The sequence below is a fragment of the Maniola jurtina genome, chromosome 15, assembly GCF_905333055.1.
Source record: "Maniola jurtina chromosome 15, ilManJurt1.1, whole genome shotgun sequence".
Taxonomy (NCBI): domain Eukaryota; kingdom Metazoa; phylum Arthropoda; class Insecta; order Lepidoptera; family Nymphalidae; genus Maniola; species Maniola jurtina.
In genome coordinates, this window is record NC_060043.1 from 248,830 (window position 1) to 270,985 (window position 22,156).

General features: G+C 41.2%; 1 protein-coding gene across 2 annotated transcripts; it reads left to right on the plus strand.

Annotated features, from left to right (window-relative positions):
- Nucleotides 1-252: 252 nt before the first annotated feature.
- LOC123872844 (protein deltex) lies at nt 253-21,642 on the plus strand. 2 transcript variants are annotated; one of them, XM_045917425.1, is made up of 11 exons: nt 253-574; nt 807-1,012; nt 1,721-1,857; nt 2,619-2,856; nt 3,256-3,504; nt 4,048-4,208; nt 4,758-4,869; nt 12,906-13,207; nt 13,619-13,779; nt 18,424-18,532; nt 18,974-21,642. In XM_045917425.1, the coding sequence occupies exons 2-11, from the start codon at nt 814-816 to the stop codon at nt 19,181-19,183; spliced, it is 1,878 nt and encodes a 625-aa protein (XP_045773381.1). In that variant the 5' UTR covers nt 253-574; nt 807-813; the 3' UTR covers nt 19,184-21,642. The 2 variants fall into 2 exon arrangements, with proteins under 2 accessions (XP_045773381.1, XP_045773382.1); XM_045917426.1 differs by having other exon boundaries at nt 253-568.
- The last annotated feature ends 514 nt before the right edge of the window (nt 21,643-22,156 follow it).

Consider the following 22,156-nt stretch of genomic DNA (forward strand, 5'->3'; position numbering starts at 1 on the left):
AGTTTTAATCTGTGGATTCTCTTAAAAAGCGTCAAATACCTAGTGTCAAAAGTGTCAACGGCAAGTAACCACACATAATATACCTACCTAATACGTCCATGTAACCACACCACAGGGACTTCGTCTGTGTTGGTGTTAGCTGGCAGGCGTGGCACTGCGTGTTCTGCCTTTATATAAAAAAAAAAGTAACCACAGACAAATACAAAACTGACTGACCAAGTGACCAGAAAAAAAGACCAAACGACTAACGAGTAAACGAGTCATAATATGTCAAGCGACATTTTCTAATTTTTAATTTTATGTACTCATTTCGATTCTCGAGTTCCCATTTTCACAAACAAAACTTGTGATTTACATAATATAATAACGAGTCCATAACAAGCTCCGTTTTAAATGTCTACCTGAGGATCTAAGCATTTGGTTGGAACTCAAAAGTTATTCATCACACAGAAGTTTTGTAACTGTTGTTATTGGTGTCCACAGTGAATTGTTGGTGAATTATTGTGTTAACAAGACTTGATTGATTACTAAGCATCGAGTTAAAGTTGATTGGAACTAATAAGATGTGGTATGTGCGTTAAATTTGTTTAATATTTTTATCCTTTCAATTTTGTGTCTACTTACCAAAACTTTTGAAAGTTCATGTAGAACATTTTTAGTCAACAAAGTATAGTCCTCAGTAGCTAAGACTATACGCACAAAGTTAGGTATTATTTCTTAGTAGTCCATTAAAGACTAAAGAGCAACAAACTGTTATCACATATTGTTTGCTTGCTATCAGCTTACATAAACAGTTTCCTTCCCAGTTGAGGAATGTCGTCCGTGCACTGTGTGGTGGTATGGGAGTGGCAGCACGAGGGACAGTGGCTGCCACACTCGCCCGGGGTGGCACGGACCCTGGAGAGGGCCCATGCTAAGAAGCTGACTCGAGTTGTGCTGTCGGATGCGGAGCCCGCACTCAAGGGACACTATGTCAACCTGCGCACTCTCACACAGAGCTCAGACACACCAGGTAAAACTTGATTCATTTACAACTATACTTGGATGAAGAATGTTTAGTAACAAAGTTGCCTAGCCTGCGGCAGACATTTATGCTCCATAATAGGTTACTAAGCATCTTAGTTAGTAACATTCTTCATCCAACTTGGTTCTAGTATCTGATGCAATGTGATTTATGTGCCACATACTGTACACTACTTCTGTAAAAATTCAAATTCAAATAGGTCTTTGTATGGCGCCATTTTTAAATGTAAAAAATTATACATAGTTCATTTTATAGCAGGGCAATAGTGTTTTTAATTTTTAAATTAGGACTTGTAACATTATATGGATACTAGCTGATGCTGACAACTTCGTCCATGTGGATTTAGGTTTTTTAAAATCCTGTGGGAACTCTTTGATTTATAATAATAATTTAAAGCCTTTATTTACTGAAATTACACGCTATACATTAATGCTGTGTACAGTGTATAATTTAAACAAATAAATAATTTTGACACTGGTGTTTTGTTTGTTTTTCTTTTTCATTCAGTTTGTCCATGGGCATAGGCCTCCTCCAACTCTTTGATTTACTTTGATAAAAAGTAGCCTGTGTCACTCACCAGATATGTATACCCTTGCCAAAAATCACGTCGATCCATTGCTCCGTTGCGGCATGATTGAAGGGCAATCCAACAAACAAACACTTTCGCATTTATAATATGGGTAATGATGAATGCAGGAGTGGGCGAGTGTGCAGTGCGTCGCGCGTGCTACAGCGTGCAGTCGCCGGGCGGGCGCGGCGCGCGCTGGGAGTGGGCGCGCCTCGCCGACCCGCCGCGAGCCGCTGAACTGCGATATGATCCCCTGCCTATGGAGGTGGGTATTGAATATACTGTGATAACTTGCCTAGAAATAACTGGCTTAAGTTTTTTTTGTTGTATTGAAAGTGAAGCAATCGGCAGGCAGCAGATGGGGCGGGATGGCGACGGGATGTGTTGTTAAATAAGTATTATTTAATATAGAAGATGTCACATAGCGCAGTCGCGGTTGGCGCTCTTCTCAGACTTGGGCGCGTTTGAAACCCTCGTAGCTTTAGTTTTAAGTTAACATAATTATCACCACTATTGTTTGACAATCAAAAAGTAAGTATAAATAATACCCAATTTGAATAAGTGACTTTGACATTGACTTTGCTCTGTGCTTAATTACAAAAGTGGACAACGAAATCGTGGAAAAGATGAAAATGGCCACTTTACTTTTGGTCAAGAAAACGTTTCAATACCGCTTGGACAACAGAATCATTTGATATTTTTTTTCAAATGCTCGAGAAATCACGCCAAGTGTGGCTGGACCCTGACGTGACGTCATACATGCAGTGTGACGTCCACGCCGTGACGTCCTGTCGACGGCGCGTCGCCGCCCCGCTCACCCGCGCCCCGTCCTCTGCCTCCCCAAAGGTTTAGAAAAACTCTGCTTGTGCTTTGAAGCTCACCCAACCTTATTTTTAACGTGGGGAAATCCTCATGAATGCCACCGCGAAGCTTACCCAACCTGGCCGAACCTGCCCCAATATCATGTCCTACAACTGTTCAAGCATAATCACACAAATAAACCAATATGATCACTGATACATCCAGGTGCAATGTCGGCTGGAGGAATCGTGGACGGTAGGCTCAGAGGCGGTGCAATGGGAGGGCTGGCTGCTGTGCCTGTGCAGTATGACAGCGCGAGGGCCGCGGGGATGCGCATTGCGGCTGTTGCGTAGGGCCGCGCACCCGCCCTACCCACTGGTGAGGTCAGAGCCGCCGCCCGCACCCGCGCCTCGCGCCGCGCTGCCGCCGCCGCCCGCGCCTCCCGACCGACCGCACGTCGACGGTGAGCGAGATCATAATTAAATAAAAAATCGGACAAGTGCGAGTCTGACTCGCACATGAAGGGTTCCGTACCATTGTATAAGAAATAACACTTCAATTTATTTTGTGATGGAACCATTTTCAGGTTACCAGATTTTTCCCTACTTATGTTTGAAGACATTTTGTCAACAGGATGTACTCCATAGCTTTTGATTCCCTTAAACAGACAACAAAGTCATCCTATAAGAATTCCTTTTTTCTTTTGAGATATGGCAGCCTAAATATCCTCAGTGAATGAATTTCCATATTTTCACAATTTGATGTGAATAAATTATTATCATTTGCCTCACAAAGACAAAAAGCTTACAGAAATATTGGAACTAATATACATAAGCCTTTAGTAAAACTTTTTCGTTCATAGGTCGGAGACCAAGAATACCTCAACAGCACACAGGTTCCAGTGTACACTCAGTGCAATCAATTCAGTCCATACAATCCATACAATCTGCCAAATCTGTACAATCAGCCAAATCAATGCAGTCTGCCAAATCAATACAGTCATCAAAATCTGCACCGCCCAGAGACAGGTGTGGAGCCAGGAGTGCGTCGCCCAAGGATAGGAAACCAGGATTGGCTCGACAGATTCTGCACAACCTTAATATATTTAGTAGTAAGTTGTTTTATTACTTTCAGACTAGGTGATCTTTGCTTAGAATAGGAATTTTTTGTTATTCAATAAACTTTTATCATTAATTTTGAATTGTTTAATGCAATTACTAGTTCAAAATGACTTTCTTACCCAGAAGAACCATTAAGAAACTCATTGGTTGCTCTTTTCAAAGATTCGATTTACAATATAATACACCATGTACAAAAATAATTACAGTCCCGAGCATTGGTGTGCATTCTTTTATTTCAACCTCTCTCTTTCTGAGGAAGACCCGTGCTCAGTAGTGTATGACATCTATACTAATAAATAAAATTGAATAGTATAATATGAAGTATTTCTGAAGCTGTGTTTTATATATTAGTATAAGTATAGATAAGACAGTTTTTACAAATTGTTTTGCTGCTATACAATTACTGAAATTATCATAAAATTAGTTCTGCAGTATCTTGGTGGTCTGTCATCAGAAGTGGGATGAAACCCAGTTGGTTTAAAATGTGTACCAAAAACCAGGAAACATGTCCTAGACTGAGTCACTTTGTTCAGGTAACAACAACAAAACAGCAGCAGTAGTGATGGAGCAGCAGCAAAGTGTGGACGAGCAGCGACACACCGACACTGAGTGTAGCAGCACTAGGTCCGGCCGGCGACACAGCGTCGACACAGTGTCCACCTACCTCAGCCACGAGAGCAAAGAGAGCTTGCAGGTACATATTTTGAGATAGGAGAGCATCCAAGGGTGGGATCGAAAATCCTATTAATAAATTTAATTGTCTATTTGTATGACCACTGTAAAAATACACTAAGCGTAAATAGGGGTCATTTCTTACTCACCTTTAAGTGATTCGTGGCAGCACGTAGTTGTTACGAAGAATTATAAAGCGAAAATGGAACTAACTTCATAGGAGCATCTAAAGAATTAAGAATATATTGAAAAACAAATAAAAATCAGGCATGAGAAAATTTGATTGCTAGCTAAACCATCCCCGCTTTGTTCAGATAGAATTTAAAAAAAAATCCTTACTTAGGGAGGATTTATCTACATAAATCCTCCCTAAGTAAGGATTTTTTTTAAAGCATTTGCATTTGCACTCTGAAATTTTGCTCTGATGTTTCCTTTGTAATGAATAGCAAGGAACAAGACCACGGGAGCGAAGCCGTGGGTGGTTGGTGTATAGTAAGTAGCCGTGGTTAGTATAGATATACATATCATTGATGTGTTCAAAACGCAATATGCACGTATGTTTGTATTTCAGCAAGCGTCAGTGGGCGAACTGCTCAACTGCAGTGCGGGAAGCGACGATGTGTTCGAGCCCACGCCTAAACACCACTCAGACCAACTGGTTTCCACTCACGACAGGAATATGGGTGAGCTTGCATTTTATTGCCATTTATGTATGCTGAAACAGGTGATTACTACACTTTGAGAATGTGGAATCATACTATAAAATATATTAATTTGTGAAAAAATTATTTAAATTTTAAACTGTGTCTGCTAGTTACTTTTAACATTCTTGTAATATTATTAGAAGCGATCTAAACTTTAAAATTATAGTATCTCTCTAGTCGAAATTGAGATAAGATAAAATCAAAACAATTAAAAAAATAAAGTATTCCTTGTTAACATTATTTTGACATGTACAAAGAATGACTTATCTCTACTAGAAGGATTTCTTCCAGTTGCCAAAATGTGAGAAGATTTAACTTTTGATTTAGTTGACTATCATAGATTGTGCTACTGATTGTGCTGTGTGACTATCATAATTGAAGAAAATTTGCTTATTGTGCTATTCACCAATAAGCAAATTGTCTTCAATTTAACTGTTGTCAACAGAGTAGAGGTGTCAAATATGGTTAGATTCCTATATCATAATATTAATGTTTGTTACAGAAAAATATTGAATATTTTTTACGTTAAAATATATTAACTATCAAAAAAAAAAGCCGCAAGCAGAAACTTGCATGCAAACGATTTTCAACCTTATTGACATATTTCAGAAAACCACATATTAGCAATCTATGAATGATACTGAGCAAGAATATGACAAAATAACAACTTTCTCGTTACCGTCAATAAGGTCGAGAATCACTTGCACCTGTTTTTCTGTTGCTTTCACCCCTAGCGAACCATTATACAGATTACCACCTTAAAAGCGACGTCTGGGAGGTGTCGTAGGAGGTTCTGTAGAAATATATTATATCACTTTAAAAAAACAAATAATTTTTATTTTGTATTTTTATACTTAAATTATTTCTTTTCATTTTTTTTTTTATAAGAATCATCAAAAAGAAGTGAGAACTTATCGCCGGCGCACTACTGAGCACGGGTCTCCATTTCAATAACACTCAAGTAATAAAAATAGTACCTAACACGATATACTAGTACCAACAAATTTCAAAGGCACTTGTAAACCTTTACTTCAATAAGTACCTACAAGCTTCACAAAAATAAATAATAGATTCTGTATTCCTTGTTAGCACCCTTCAGGTTCAGATACGGAACCCTAAAAAGCATGACAATAAAGAAATCCCGAAAGACGTATAGTATATGGTAATAATTTTACTCTAAATACCTAGGCACCTATACCTACCTACGTATTTATGCAAAATTAAAAACAATTGGAATGATAAAGAAATGTCAAGAAGGTACAAAAAGTAGATAAGTTTACCCAGTTACCTATTTAAAAATCGTTTTAATAACGAGTTTTTATTTTAGCCTTCATCACGGCTAAAACTAATACAAAAATCGAACAACCCAAGCTCCAAGCACGCCGGAGCTATAACAGACACTCGGTTCCTATGGCTACCTCCCAGTTCCATCATGAGACCCTGGATATAATCCACTATGCCCACCCGGTTCCATCATGAGACCACACAAACACACACATTTCCAAAAAGACCAATACAATTTACGTACCTAACCTATAATAACAAATATGCGCGTCACAAATCTACAAAATCAAGTAACTAACCTAATCTGTGATAATATCAACTCCGAATATCGAAATATGATATTTAGGTGTTCGAGCCTACGCTTGAACCACATGTGGGAGATTACCCTTCCAATATCCGTCGTCAACACCTTCTATCTCTTTCGCACACTAGGTAAATCCGTGATGTCTTGACTATACCTGTCCTTGTCTGTTATGAATGAATGGAATGCCTAGCCAGGCAGCGCGCGGTGGCCGTCTTCTTCAGTACGCTTTCGATATTCGTGAAGTCAACACGTCACTCAAGTAATTATTATTACGCGCACTATCCGATCGGCGCTTTCAAGCCCATTGTTGATAATATTTTACCGCTCGGCGCCATAAGGCCCAGCGACGAACGAGTCACATATTACTCGTAAATACCTTAAAATGGTACGACGGCCGACGCCTCGTTCGAGACGGCGGGTGTCGCCTAGAATGAGGCGGCCGTCGTCGCATCGGTGGTACGACGGTACGTCCCAATTCAGGCGACGCGTCACACGTGTCGCATCAAATGGGACGGCGGCGTCGTCTCAACTGAAAAGACGGCTGTCGTGTCGACTGCGATGTCATTCCGTTTAGTGTGACGACCATTGTCTCACAAAATGCAGCACTGATAAACTAAATGTATTCTATGAAATGACGAGATCACTGAATTGCGCATCTAATTCCAGAACCATGGGCGCACTAACGTCAATGGGATTCCTTGCTGCAGTACCTACATTGCGTAGAAGATAAAAACACCAAGCACGTACACGTGACACGTGCGTAGTGACGCGCGTCAATCCGTAGGCATAATTGCACGCATTACGTCTACGCGAACGATTCACGCCACGCAAGTGGTATGCCATGTCTCATACAATTCCTATACATTGGTATACGCTGCGTCTACGCTTACGCGACGCATATGGTTTGGGGGCAACCAAGGCCCGGCAGTAATGGAGGCAAAGCTAAAGTTTGCCATTCCTACAGTAGATCTAGCGCGAGTTTTCAACCCATCTACAAGTAATGTCAAATGGCCTCTGGAAAGAGCTCTTCTCTATGCACCACACAACTTAATGGGGAAAATACTTTCCTCTTACTATGATGCCTTTATGAGCACTGTAAGGGAGCTAAAGCTGAAACTCACAAAAAAAGCGGGAAGCTTCTTCAGAGTTGGAGCATTTCAGTCTACAAACGGAAATAAGATGCCCCTCTACGGCTACGAAACGATCGTTGGTGATTCCTGCCGAAGTGCATCATAGCGCAGCAAAGCGTAGAGCTTGCACAAACGTCTTGAGCTCATCTGCTCGTTCACAGTCCTATGACACACTAACGCAAGGTAGTGGCGAACATTTCGCTTCCGTGCTGAGTCGGTAAATGTCATTGTTTAACAAAGTACTTAGCTCGCAGACAGAGCAAAACAAATATATCATAACTATTACACAAAACCAGCAGCAGAGCGTTGCGTCGGACAGTACACAATCAGAAGAGGAGGAAAACGACCAGGTCCAGGGAAGCGAAGCTTCTCCCCATTGGTCTAACAACCGCGAAACTGAAGAAGATAATCTTCGAAGAAGGGTTGCTGAATCGCAGAGGAACTAGCGAGTTTGACGGAAGACAAGAACATTAATCTTACCGTTTTTGATTTTGCGCCAACCACCGTAGAACAAGAACCTAAGGTTGCGCAAGCAGATCCTCCGGCCGTAAAGCATGGTTTGAATTGCCATAGACTAGGTAAGACTAGTTGCTGTAACGTGAGATATGCGGACGTCCAAAAGTAGTTCCAAGCGACAACAGTATTTACTTCTTTAAAACCTAACAATCTCCGGGCAGTTGGCACCAATAACTCCAGTTGGGAATCAGTTGAGATTCTAGAAAAATGTGGTGGGCCGCGATTTTGTTGCAGCAAATTCCGAATTCAGGGAAAACTCGAATGCCCTTCTGCGATACGTATGTGGTCATTGAGCAGAAATAATAAAACAGAGAGAGACCCATAAACCTATTAGTTCAGGGGTAACCTGCACAATATCCCCCCTCCCCCCATCAGGAACTCATCTGTTCAAAGAAGAATCCCCAACAGAGGTCGTAAAAGAGTTGGAAGGTATGCATAAACTCTTTCCTAATAAGGAAAAGCCATACACGAACAAAACGGCGAAACCGAAAACCTCTCAACCGGCTCACTATAGATTTCGTAATTCACGAAACACCACTAAAAGAGATCCGCCGTATAACATAGGGGGTGTCATTAAAGACCCTTTCCTTACACAACATAGCAGGGGAAAGGAGGGAAATGACTTCCTCACCGCAGGATGCCTAGCCAATTTCGTGAATCTGTGGGAAAAGGCGCCAGTGAATCTTTTAAAAATATTAAATGGCTACAGAATTCCGTTCAAGAATACTTCCCCCTTAGCGAAATTTTCTCGAATAAACGCTCAGAGTTAGCAGACACAGGCATCTGCAGAAACGTCTGTAGAAATACGGGAATGTTAAAATCCCGGACCTTACATCAGTCAGGTTTCTTGTTAGCAATGTTCCTGAGGAAAAAGACAGATGGAGGTCATGGGCCGATACTCAACTTGAGAAGGCTCAACGATTATATATTAGCCCTGAAATTTCGCCTGATAACGCAGCAATAGTTAGATTCATTTGGGTAAAGGAGATTTCATGATGAACCGACCTTTCGAAGGCATATTTTCATGTGCCCACCAATCAAAATCATCGTCGATACTTGTCACTCTTGTAACAGGAGAAAATATACGAGATGACTTGTCTACCTTTCGGATTAGCGAGTGCCCCTTCAGCGTTTGTCAATATTACGAACTGGGTGGGCCAGTAGATTCGTCAAAAAGTCATCCGGGTAATAGTATATCTCGACGATTTTCTGTTTATTGACTAAGATCCGATAATCCTGGAACAACAAGTTACAATTGCTACAGAATATTTAAATAGCCTGGGATGGCAGATCAATCAAACGAAACCTTCGATAAAGGCTTCGTTCAGCATAGAATATCCGGGGGGTATTACCTGGAACACTCATCGAAACTCAACCATTGATGGTTCAAAAGTACTTGTAAAAGTCTAATTGAATAAAAATATTTTGAATTTGAATGTGAAAGGGTGTTTTGACACCGAAAATGCAAGAGTTTCAGAAGTGTTGAAGTCAGGATCTTCAAGAAAAAGCTCGATGGAGTCGGCACAATGCCAAAATAAATATCAAAGTTTCTATAGTAATTTTGTAATGCACTTGTTGCTTAATGCATTTGTTATTTATCAATACTCTTTTAAGATTGATTAATTAACTAGGTATTTTTCAATGTTATACTTTGCAGCGCCCTGACGGGGCTTCATGTTGTAATATTATAATATATGTATGTTTTATGATGTAAGACATGAATGCAAATAAATAAATAAAGAATAAATCTGGGCAAACTAAATTTCGCATCAATCACAGTCCCTCTGGGTCGACTTCATTGCCACCTAATTCAGAAATCATCTCGCTTACTAAAACAACTCGGCCGCATCAGAGGCATCCGATTCCAGATGCTGTGCAAGAACATCTGGAAAGGTGGCTAAAACATATGCACAAAACATTACCGATCCATTATCAAGATCCATCAATCTTTGTTACTACAGATGCTACTACTGATACTAGAAGATGCAGCAGAGAAAGACTGGGGTGCCATAGCAAACAGTCGTCACCTGTGGCGGAAGTAGGCCCCCTATCAAAGGAAATGGCACAGCAACCTAAAGGAATTATGGGGTGTATACGAAGCCCTTCGAACACTAGGGCCCAAAATTTCCCACAAAACGCTAATGTTGCAATCGGACAATTGAACGAGCGTGGTTTATATAAACAAACATGGTGGCACCAAATGGACAAAGTTATTGAATGCTGTGATACAAATTCTAGAATTATGCGATGTAATGAATTGTCACATCATATTTCGTTATATACCGGGGTCTGTACAACGGAATAGCGGACAGGTTGTCAAGAGAGAGAGAGAGTTTTACCAGAATGACACCTCAATATAAGAGGTCTCTCGGGGATATCCCAGGAATATGAAATACCAGAGATCTCTCTGCCACGAGAAGGTCAGCAGTTGTTCTGAAGCAAGTCAGCGAAGATTTGACCGATACAGAGAGCCAATTTTGCGAAGCATTCAGTGGCAGTGAAAGTATAACTTGGGGTGGATATTTCCGCCACCAGCGTTAATTCCACGAATAGTTCGCCACTTAAGTCAGAAGTACAGTGGAACAGAGTATTCGGGAAACCAGAACTAGACCAAAGGAAAGAAAAGCCACCCCTGCGCTAAAATCTAATAGATTTCCGCACAAATTGTGCTCTTCAAGGACTGGAACACTTGGAGTTGGCGGCTTGGTTGGTGCGTCCAAACAGATAGTATATTGGTCAGAGGAGGCAGTTAAGCTGTGGGAATTATCTGGAGGTTATCGTTTCTGAAAACCTATAGACCAATCTGGTTAAGATGCTGCAGGTACAATCGAGGGACATCCTCGCAGATGACCCTAGTCCACAAGTTTTGGCTAGGTACTGGTGTTACCTTTATGAAGTTATAAAGCTGGCGCCCAGGACCATAGCAGTTCACAAGTTGGTTGTGGCAAACTCCGGAAACCTTGTAAGTTCCTCCGAGCTCAGTTCTCATCCCCTGGTTAGGCAAATACTGAAAGGTATCTTTGCAAAAAAAAAAAAAAAAAAATCTGCTTCATGCTCAGCAGAAGACTTGCTAACATTTTTACATTCATACCAATTTGATTACAAGAGCCTGTTTGCAGTATCAATACACACTTCGGTGCTCCTTCTGTTCTTTCTGCGAAAAGAAGAGTCCACCATTTAACACTTCTATCTGAAAGGATGACTTCGAAGACAAGGGGTATAAAATAATATTCTGGCCTAAGTTTGGCTCTAAACCTGATTCGGCATCATACAGACAGTCAAGTTGGTTACTGAAAAAGATAGAAACCAATTCAGATAATCGATTAGATCTAGTCTTTTTGGTTCAAGAAAACCATTTCTATTTCAAAGATAGTTACGCCGTAACACAGCGTGCTTGGATAGCCTGTTCATTATTACGTGGGGAAGAGTCAAGAATGCCTCCGAACTGTGATCGCAGGATGGATCAAAACATTATTTAAAGAAGTTGGCATATCTCCAATAGTAGGCAGCTTTAGGGCAGTAGTTGCGACTTACAACTGGGTTGGTACTTGGTATGCATTGTGATATTGACGGAATTCCGGAAAGGGAAAATTGGCGATCCAGAAACACTTTACTTCTCCATTATTTCAAAGAGATAAAACCAAACTGTAGCTGCAATCCAAATATTATAAGTATAAACTTTACGCCGATTGCGTAGCTAATAAATAATAATGGTATGAATCGCTATCGAATGTTTCAATTACGCATATGTTACTTAACTTATCAATCAAAGCAATTACGTTAACTTTGGGAAAGTCTGTTCTGTTGATGATATTTTATATTATTATGTACTGTCGTGATCTAAATTAATTTTGGTAAACAGTTATGTTATTTTGTAATAAACGTTCATAGTTATCGTAAATAATAATGAATTACTGTTATATTTTTCTGTATCAGATATCGTTTCATAAATTAAGAGTCACAGTACGCTTAGCACTAGTCTTGATATATCGAGTGTCATGCACTACGACTAGTCAGGCAGCGCCGGCAGATAATAAACACGTCTCACATGTGGTTCAAGCGTAGGCTCGAACACCTAAATAGAACCGTTTTTCCCCCGAAGGGTAAAAAACGGATATTTAGGTTTCAGCCGTAGCTTGAACCACACCTAAGGGCCTTGCCGGCTCATTGCTCAAGGTACTGAAGAAGACGGCCACCGCGCGCTGCCTGGCTAGGCATTCCATTCATTCATAACAGACAAGGACAGGTATAGTCAAGACATCACGGATTTACCTAGTGTGCGAAAGAGATAGAAGGTGTTGACGACGGATATTGGAAGGGTAATCTCCCACATGTGGTTCAAGCTACGGCTGAAACCTAAATATCCGTTTTTTACCCTTCGGGGGAAAAACGGTTCTATTATTTACATTCAGTATTCACCCACAACCAAGTTCACAAATAAATAAAACTACTGTCCTGATTGAATAGCAAAATCGAAAGAATCTTTTTGATAAATGAAACTACCGAGGGGCGATATTCCAAACGAATTAAAAACCAACGCGTAGCGATAGAATATAATATTTTATCGCGTATGATATTCGCTACTGATATCGTGTGACGTAGATCGTAGGTCTATCTTTGGCAAACGCCTCGTCAAATTTAAAAGCAATTACTAATAGAAAATGTATTGCTTTAAAAATTTTATATTAAATATGGGGCTTAAGGAATATCTAATATCCTGAATATTTTTTTATATTGAATATGTATTATAGATAAATTATTTTTTGACACCACTACAACAGAGTGCAAACTGAGTTCCGACTTACACGATCTAACCCTCGGTATATCGGGGACGTCGGAGAGCGAGGGGGACCCGACGGAGGGGGACGGGGAGACGTGGGAGGGGATGGAGGAGGAGGGGGAGGAGGAGGTGTGGCGCTGGGTGTCGGAGGTGTCCCCACAGTGGGGTGCGCTGTGCTGGGTGTGCGCGCGCCCGCTGGCGGACTCGCGCGCGCAGCACGTGCGCGTGGTGGCGCTCGCGTGCCACCACGTGCTGCATCTCAGGTGTCTGCGCGCGCATCTCGACCGACTGAGGGAGCGAGGGGTGAGTTGACATTTTAGAGCTGATTCAGCAAAGCTTCTGTTTTTTAGGTTTTTCGATGTTTGTCCTTTGTTTTAACGTTTAAACTTTCTTGAGTGATTTCCATTATAAGTATTTTCTAGACTATACTTACGTATTTAGTTTCGAACCCATCCGGGGACCCTGGATGGGTTTTTTCATAGAGACACAGCATAGTGTAAGATGTATTTTCAATTGAAAAATTCATCTTATCGTACGATAACTTACGGAATGGAGTGTTCTGAATCACCCTGCTGGTCTAGTACCTAGCAGCTGAGTCTTGGGTTTTTGTCGGAAACTCTCAGTAGCAGGTGGAAGTAAGGACGCCAGGTCCAGCTAAGTCCAGCCAGAGAAACATGAGTGTAGTGTGTGTAATGTGGAATGTTGGGTGTGCAGGAGAGCGCGTACATCGAGTGCATCGTGTGCGGGCACGAGTTCGGGCGCCGCTCGCCGCGCGTGTTCGGCGAGCAGCCGCCCGGCTCCATGGCGTGGCGCCGCCAGCCCGCCTGCCTGCCCGGACACCCGCCCGACACCGCCTCTATACTCGTCACCTACAAGTAAGCCTCACTTGTATGCGATAGACGTCTACTGCTCCACATAGGTCTTGTAGGGACTTCCACACGCCACGGTCTTGTGCCGCCGCCATACAGCTACTTCCACAGACTCTTAGATATCGTCCACCTAGTCTGTGTGGCGAGGTGCCATTTTAGCATCTTGGCACCCCGACGTTTATCGTTTTTTTGAACTATGAAGTCTGCCCATTGCCACTTCAGCTTTGCAACCCGTGGAGCTATGTTGGGTATTTTGGTTCTTCTGCGGCGGTAGGAACGCGCGCCGATGATATAAGGGGAACCCATTTTCAGCGGAGTACTTGGATCCTGGTAAGTGATGACATTTAATAATAATAATAATATAATAATTTCTTTATTTAGGGTAAAAACCCAAAAAAGTATACAAAAAAGAAGAAATAATAATTTATAATAATATTAACATTATCTAAATTAAATTCAAAATAGCACACTGGAGGTGAGCAATTTTGAGCTATTTTCTGTTTGAATCTCGATGCATCAACCTCCAATGTGCTATCATTGGACTGCGTAGGTCCTGGCCTACCACCTGGAGGATGCTGTTATCAGAGCCACGCAATCTTTCCCAGAAGGAAGATATCCGCGTCCTGATAACAGCAAAGAAATCGGGCATTCCCGCCTCGGCGAACATGCTCGATGCGCTGCAGTATCTTGGAAGCTTCATAAGGATGCGGTATGCATCATTATATTGCACCCTTATGGTGCTGAAGGACGCCCTCTTGTACCGGTACCATAACTGACAGGTATAAAAACACTGGCAGTAAGCCCTGAAGAGGGTGCCCTTTACTTCTGTACTGCATTTAGAAAATCTGCGCGCGAGCATGTTGCACCGAACCGACAATGCCCGCCTTTCTCGCTCCATGTCAAGATCGTCCTTACGATCGTCAGTGACGATGTGGCCAAGATATTTGAACTGCCCAACGACCCGAACCGCTGTCCCGTCCAAAAACACTTCGGGAATCCTCTCCGGACCCTTCCCTGCTTTAAAAATCAACATTTCAGTCTTCAAGACATTGTACTTCAGTCCGTGAGATTTAGCATAATTCTCACAGACTGACAGTAACTTTCTGAGACCTTTGACCGACGGGCTAAGGAGCACCATGTCGTCCGCATAGCTCAGGTTGTTAAAGCAAACACCATCGATATGGCAGCCGACTCCAGTGCTCCTCAGGCCTCCGATCAAGTCATTGACGTACACATTAAAAAGATCCGGAGAGGTCAGTCCGCCCTGACGAACCCCGCACTCTGATCTGTAGGCATCAGAGGTCGTGTCGCCCCACCTTACGTGATTTGTTTGTCCCCCATACCAGTATCTCAACACCTCTACCACTGATTTAGGGACACCTGAGCCGCGCAATTTGCTCCAGAGGATTTCATAATTCACTAGATCAAAAGCGCGGCTCAGATCCAGAAAGCAAGCGTAAACTGACGTGTTACGGCTGACATAATAGTCAACCGTGTGCTTGAGGCTGACGATGGCCGAGTCTGTTGAGACACCGGGACGGAAGCCAAACTGTGCGTCATCTATACACACCTTCTGCAGCAGTTCGGGCTGCAACAGGCGCTCAAACACCTTGCCCACTATGGTGCCCAGAGAAATAGGCCTATAGTTGTTAGACGAGCCCAAGTCTCCTGTTTTGCACTTGACGATGGGCACGACTACTGTCTTCATGAGAGGATCAGGAAGGTATGCATGCTTCATACATAAATTGTAAAGCACACATAGCTTGGACCATAGGACTTCACCCGCATATAGAATGTGCTCTATACTAAGATCGTCATGGCCAGGAGACTTGCCTCGCTTCATTCCACGTACTGCCTTGGCTACATCGTCGACTGTGAACTGCACCACTGGTTGCACAGCAACGACAGGGCGAGTTGCCGTCTGCGGGCTTTGTGCTGACATCGAGTGTATTTTGAACTTCGAGGCGAATAATTCTGCTATTTCTCTGGGCTCCTGCAAGCCATCCACGGATACAGGCAGGCATTGTTTGTGCTGCAATTTTTTTGTTGCAGTCCAAAATTTCGGAAAAATTTTCTCCCTTCTATACATAGCTAGTATGTCCATCTTAATCATTTCCTCATTACGAACACACCATTTCACTTTATTTTTAAATACTTTTCTACTGCCCACCATTCTGTCATATATATACCCCGTGGACGGCTTGCCAGTCACTAACCAGCATTTATAATCAAGGCGAGCCGCTCGGTGACTCTCCCTGACATGGAGGTTCCATCCGGTTACAGGCTTACGATTTTTATTTATGGAAGGACGCACATTTGAACATTTAACGGCACATACTTGTAAAACATTAATAATCCTATCATAATATTCGTCAATATTTTTAAAACAGTCGTCACTATCGCTACTTACACAACTACTACACATATTTATACAACTTATACATTCATACGTATTCACCTTCTCAAGTTCACACTTACAGTATTCGTAATAACCATCTATTTGACTAGCATTTCTGTTCCCCCAACGTATCTTATAATTATGAGTCAGTGCCCGGCTCTCGCTTGGGTTTAGACCACCACAGAGGTCGATCTTACACTCTACGCACAATGGCAGGTGGTCGGACGTGTACACTCCGTACATAACATCGATAGACACAATAGTGTCGCGCGCCGCCTGAGTCGTAACGCAATGGTCCAACCACCTACGAGAGCCGTGCGCGTCACTAACAAACGTATGTGTGTCCGAGTTTATACCTAACTCGTCAATGTCCGCACATAAAAGTTCTTGCTCTTCACAAAAAGTCAATAATTGAATTCCAAAGTTGGCACTAGGGTGAGCATTATAATCACCTAAAATATAAACTAGTGGAATGTCATTTTCCTCGATTATGGCACTCACCCGCGCCAGGCAGTCTGTAAATTCGGGAACGTTATCCTGCTTATCAGTTGGTAGGTATACACTAAACACCATAAATGGCTGTGCACCATTGGCCACTCGAATAGCTATCACCCTATCACTAGAGCAGTTCACAATAGACACGTTAGGGAACTTAGACTTTCTCCAGAGCAGCGCGAGACCGCCGTAGGGACGGCCCCTCAGGACTCCCGCAGAGAGGTCCACCGAAGACCTTGCCACACAGCTAAAATCCTTATCAATGGTATCCAACATGCCGAGGTCATGCGGCAAAAGCCAGGTCTCCTGTAGGGCGACTAGATCCGCCACACCACACAAATCCCGTATTTGTTGCATCGACGTCTTGATATTCTTACAATTAAACGTAATCATTTTTATCTTATTTGGTGTACTATCCATATTAATTTGTTTTAATTACGTTAGAAAAACGTTCTCTAAACTTCCTAAAAACCAAGTCTGCAGGCCAGAACTCCGTGCTTAAAAATGTATCTAGGTTCTGTTTCGCAACGATGATCTTAAAGGACCTAAAATCTAATTCTTTCCTTTGGGGTAACATCAAAACGTCAATAGCTTGTGCTCCCTTAGATTCTATGTGCTCCTTGACGTGCTCAACAGTACACGTAGTCTCCAGTCTCGACAAATAGATGGCCTCGGGTAACTGAGCTACTTTTAGTTTACTAGGATCGGTCGCAGTGCCACATTTGTTGCTATTACGTAGCTGCCGTTTTTTTCTATTATTCACAAAAAGTGTGAATCCGTCGTCATCATGTGCATTTACAGCTTTATCGCCCGTACGCATAGGGTTGACATTCACACGTTGCGTCACCGTTCGACTTGCAATATCACGGTAAGACGGCGGCGATGCGACAGTGACCAGTGAGTCAGAGCGCTTGCGCCTCGGCGCGGGGGGCGAGGTGGGCGCACGATTCTTGTCAGCCGCGTTTGGCCGCTTCGTCCCTTGTCCGGCATTTTCAATCTTACTGCGTGAGTGTATAGGTTCTTTTCGTGTGTCAGAAGATGGCCCGATGCGAGAACATACCTCCGAAACAATACTCGTCTTCAAGTTATCAATCTCTAATTTAGAAATTGAATCATTACGTAGATGTTGAAGCTCTGTCTTTAAAATAAGAATATCTTTCAACAGCCGTGTCACATCCACGTGGTCAAAAGACACAGGTGGAAGTCGGTTTAGGTCTTTCGCGACGTAGGTAGGCTGCAGCTCCGGCTTGATCTCGTGAAACACTTTGAGGACATCACGGATGTTTTTCTTCCGCTTATCTTCACCCTTCCGTTGAATGAATTTAAGTCCCTCACCTGCGAGAGCGTTAAAAAGATTCGTCTTGCCAGCTTCTACTTCCTCGTCAGTGAAGTTAGAAGCACAAATTTGCACTATACTAAGTTCGTCCATAATGTCCATTTTGTTTTGACAAAATGCCAAAAACTCGTTAATTGTGATGACCCCTTGGTCAGTCATAATTCACGCGGAGTCAGGTAATTAGATTACCTACTCACTGCGAAACGATTAAAACCCGGTAGCCGCGCATACGTGCACTCGCATCGGGTCGCGAGCGACGACTGTGAAACACTGACCGTCCATTAGCTACTTATTCTTAACATAGTTTTAGTCCTTTGAGCCGGATATCGATATATATAATGGATATAGGGCGTCGATTTTCATACACACAGTGTCTATTGAATATCTTGAATAAATGATTTTGACTTTGACTTTATTACAGTTTCCAGTCCGGCAGACAAGGCCCGCGACACCCGATGCCGGGCGCGCCCTACTACGCCGTGGGCTTCCCCCGACACTCGCTGTTGCCGGACACACCTTTGGGCAGAGAGGTAATATACTTCGGGTCGTATTTAAACCTGTAACTTTACTGTGATTTGGGAATTAAAAAAAAATTAAAGTGGCTTCTATAATTAATAGGGTGGCGATTGAGGAGAATGGTGATGAAAATAGGGAATATCACGAACTAACGCTTCCACATCTCACGTTCCACTCACTCATGTGAGCAACAACCCCTAAGCGAAACCGAGTATAGCTACGATTCTGTGGGCTGTCTCACCACTCTGATGGCGTTTAAAAATGTCGTCATCTTTTTTATGATATAAATATTATTATAAAAATTAAAAATAGCAAGCAAACGAGCTGGCGAGTCACCTGGTGTTAAGTGATTACCGCCGCCCATGAACATTTGCAGCATCAGAGGTACCGCCGATGCGTTGCCGGCCTTCCAGGAATTTGTTGGTCCGCCGCTTGAATAACACCATGATGTTTAGGTGTTGTCGGCACTGCGCGCGGCGTGGGAGCGGCGCGTGCTGTTCACGGTGAGCGCGTCGCAGACGACGGGGCGCGAGCACGTGGTGGCGTGGCGCGTGCCGCCGCCGCCCGCCGCGCCGCAGCACTACCTGCCGCCGCACCCGCCGCGTCCGCTGCCCAGGCTGCTGGCCCACCTCTCCAGGCTGCTGCGCGAAACTGACAACGAGTGATGCTTGCCTCCACACCACTAACATTCCTTACCACAGTGACCTTTCCGACACTTACAACATGTACATGTAGCTTTCACTTAAATACTTTTCAATATTCGGTATTATATTCGGTATCTGCATTGGGCCAGCATTGACATGCTGAGCGGTATACCCATCTGCCGCCGCATCCGCTGCCCACCTCTCGAAGTTGCTGCGTGAAACAGAACGAGTGATGGTTACCTCCACATGCTCAACACTACTAACATTCCTTAGTTCTCCAACAATTATGACATGGTCCTTTAACTTATAGGCATTTCCCACATCCTTGTATGTAACATGATTTTTGTAACGTTATGAAAAGTGAGTTTTCGATCTTTTACGGAAGTATCACATAGTTTTAACTTTTACCGACTTCACAAAACGAAGTTATATTTCCAAAGGTTATGGATACTTTGTCCTTTCAATATTTCAGACTAAAGAAGTTTCATTAAGAAAACTAGACTGGAAAAGATCTGCATTTATCAGCTAAATATTTCCAGTATTATTTTTAACGTATATCTCAAACTTTTGTTCTATTAATGTGTAGTATTAGGTTGGTGTGTATTACAGACAGACGTAGTATATTAATAAAATAATTAAATTATTTTATTGTTTAACTAATTTAAGTTTTGCAACGAATCTATTATAATGTGTTACAGTTTTTTTGTACAGTTTACACCAAATGTTGCATGATTTTACATAGGTAATGTGTGTTAAAGACCAATATATTTTGTAAATAATATGTAATACAAAACTAGGTTATAACAAGATGACAATCACAATTTATTGAATAAACTAACAAATAGATACGATACGTTACGTCCCGATGTTAGTGAAAATCAATTTCATAATATTTTTTATTTAATTAAACTTTTACGAGTACTTTTGAACTTACAAATTCTTTTTTTTAAATGGCTGAGCAGTGACGAATACTTCCTATGTATACAAATCAAAGCTTACCTTAAAAAAGTTTTAAGATTTGTATTAGATATGGGTTTTATCTGACTGATCTGGTCAAAACCCTGTCCTCACTGCTGGACTAAATATCAAACTCGTCTTCCAGATTTTTGTGATACTATCTCATTAGTGTTCATGGTCTTCCAAGATTATTCCATTAGAACTTATGGTCTTCCAACACTATACAAATAAATACATACTTAGTTATTAAATTAATGGTAATTTTTAACTTTACATCTTTTTATTATATTTAAGACTGACTCAAATACGAATATTCTGAAAATATTTACATTATTTAATCTATATTTTAGATTATAATATAGATCTTGCCAGTAAGTGCCTTAGTATAAAAATATAAGTATACTATGAAACGGTTACATATTAGAGGTAATTAAAACACGAGTGTGTGTATGCAAAGAACGAGTCGCCACGCGAGTTTTTAATATTATCACACGAGTGTTTTAATACCTAATTATTTAGAATTTCATACACTATTATATCTAAACTCATATCTTTATAACCAGACCATAAAATCTTGGTGACATTTGTCATATCTTTTTCTTGATTTTGCTGCCAAAATAGTTTCATAATGATTTTTTTTTTATAGAATTCTGTGATTAAAGTATGCCAATATATGGCACATTTTGATTTCATAATCAGGATTTTAAGATACGAGAGTAGATAAATATTATTAACTGTATTTGTATATAATGTATGTACACGTCACGTAAGTTGATAAAGGAAGTGGAGGTAGATGTGTCAGGCGTTACCGTGCATTCACATATTCACCATCGTGGCGGTTATTGTCATCGACATGTCGCGAATAATCACGCCATTGCAGGGTTGCGAGACGAAACCGGAGTCGAATAAACAAATCTCCTCCTGGTTCACTACTCGTCGCACCTTCTCATGCGAATGTGTAAATGCACCTTTACATTCTGACGCAATTTAGATTTCGTAGCTTTTAGTAAAAGCTCATTTTTGTGTGCTTAGTATGAGATTTCATTTCACCAGCATTCAAAACAATAGCGTCAGATCAAAATGGACCTCAAGGCCTTCGATTTCAAGTTTAAAATCCAGCACCATCGATTTTAATTTCGCAAGGCTTTAAAATCGGTGGTACTGAATTTTTTACTTTAAATCAAATACTTTAGGTTGATTTTAATTTGATGTTATTATGTTTTTCTCTCGAATTTATTAAATTAAAATCTTATACTAAGAAGAAAAAGAAAAAAATTATCTTTTTCCACAATATGTCATGTTTGCCTTTATGTTCGTCATTTAGGAAACATAGTATCAACTTCCGTGACTTTATGTGTAACAAGCTATATCAGTCTGTCTTCCTTTAACAGATCTTCCGAAGAAAAGCTTTACAAGTTACGATGAAATGTTTTTATTGTATAAGTACCTATAAGCATTTTACAAGAACTTAAATGAACCTTTTAAATATTATTGAATAAATAAGTAAATAAATTTACACTATACAGTTTTTTGGTTTTATTTACTAATTTAATAACTCTCGACCTTTTTGTACTAGGTATTCACTGACTAGACAGGTCATTCAAACAATAATTTTGTGGGCTGTAGCTCTTTTGCTTACAACTTTATGGCTATAATCTACCCTTCGAAAGAAGTTAGTATAGCGCTCTCTCTGTTACGTAATTCCGCACAAATGATAGAGACAAAAATCTCAGTGGGCGATAACCATTTCGAGTCGCCAACCAATCAGAATCGAAACTATTTTCTAATTGAATTTCAATGTTTTTTTTAAACAAAAGGAACTGACTGAACTGCTTCAAATGTGTTCTTTTTTTTTGTTGTTGTTTCTGTTATTTCTGTATTGTTATAAACATAGATCAGTCGGGCATTCTGTGAATTTTTGTTTTTTTTTTATATGATAACAATGAGATAATTAAATATTTGCGTTCATGGAGGATCACATTTAGTGCTGTGATAAAAATAATTATTATAATATCTTATTTAATTTACTGTTATCTT

What these genes read in the sequence shown, in the direction of transcription:
- LOC123872844 (XM_045917425.1), top strand. Translation starts at nt 814, where the DNA reads ATGTCGTCCGTGCACTGTGTGGTGGTATGGGAGTGGCAGCACGAGGGA. An exon ending in CACTCACGACAGGAATATGG is followed by an intron (nt 4,870 to 12,905) that starts GTGAGCTTGCAT and finishes CCACTACAACAG; the next exon opens with AGTGCAAACTGAGTTCCGAC. An exon ending in TCTATACTCGTCACCTACAA is followed by an intron (nt 13,780 to 18,423) that starts GTAAGCCTCACT and finishes ACTTTATTACAG; the next exon opens with TTTCCAGTCCGGCAGACAAG.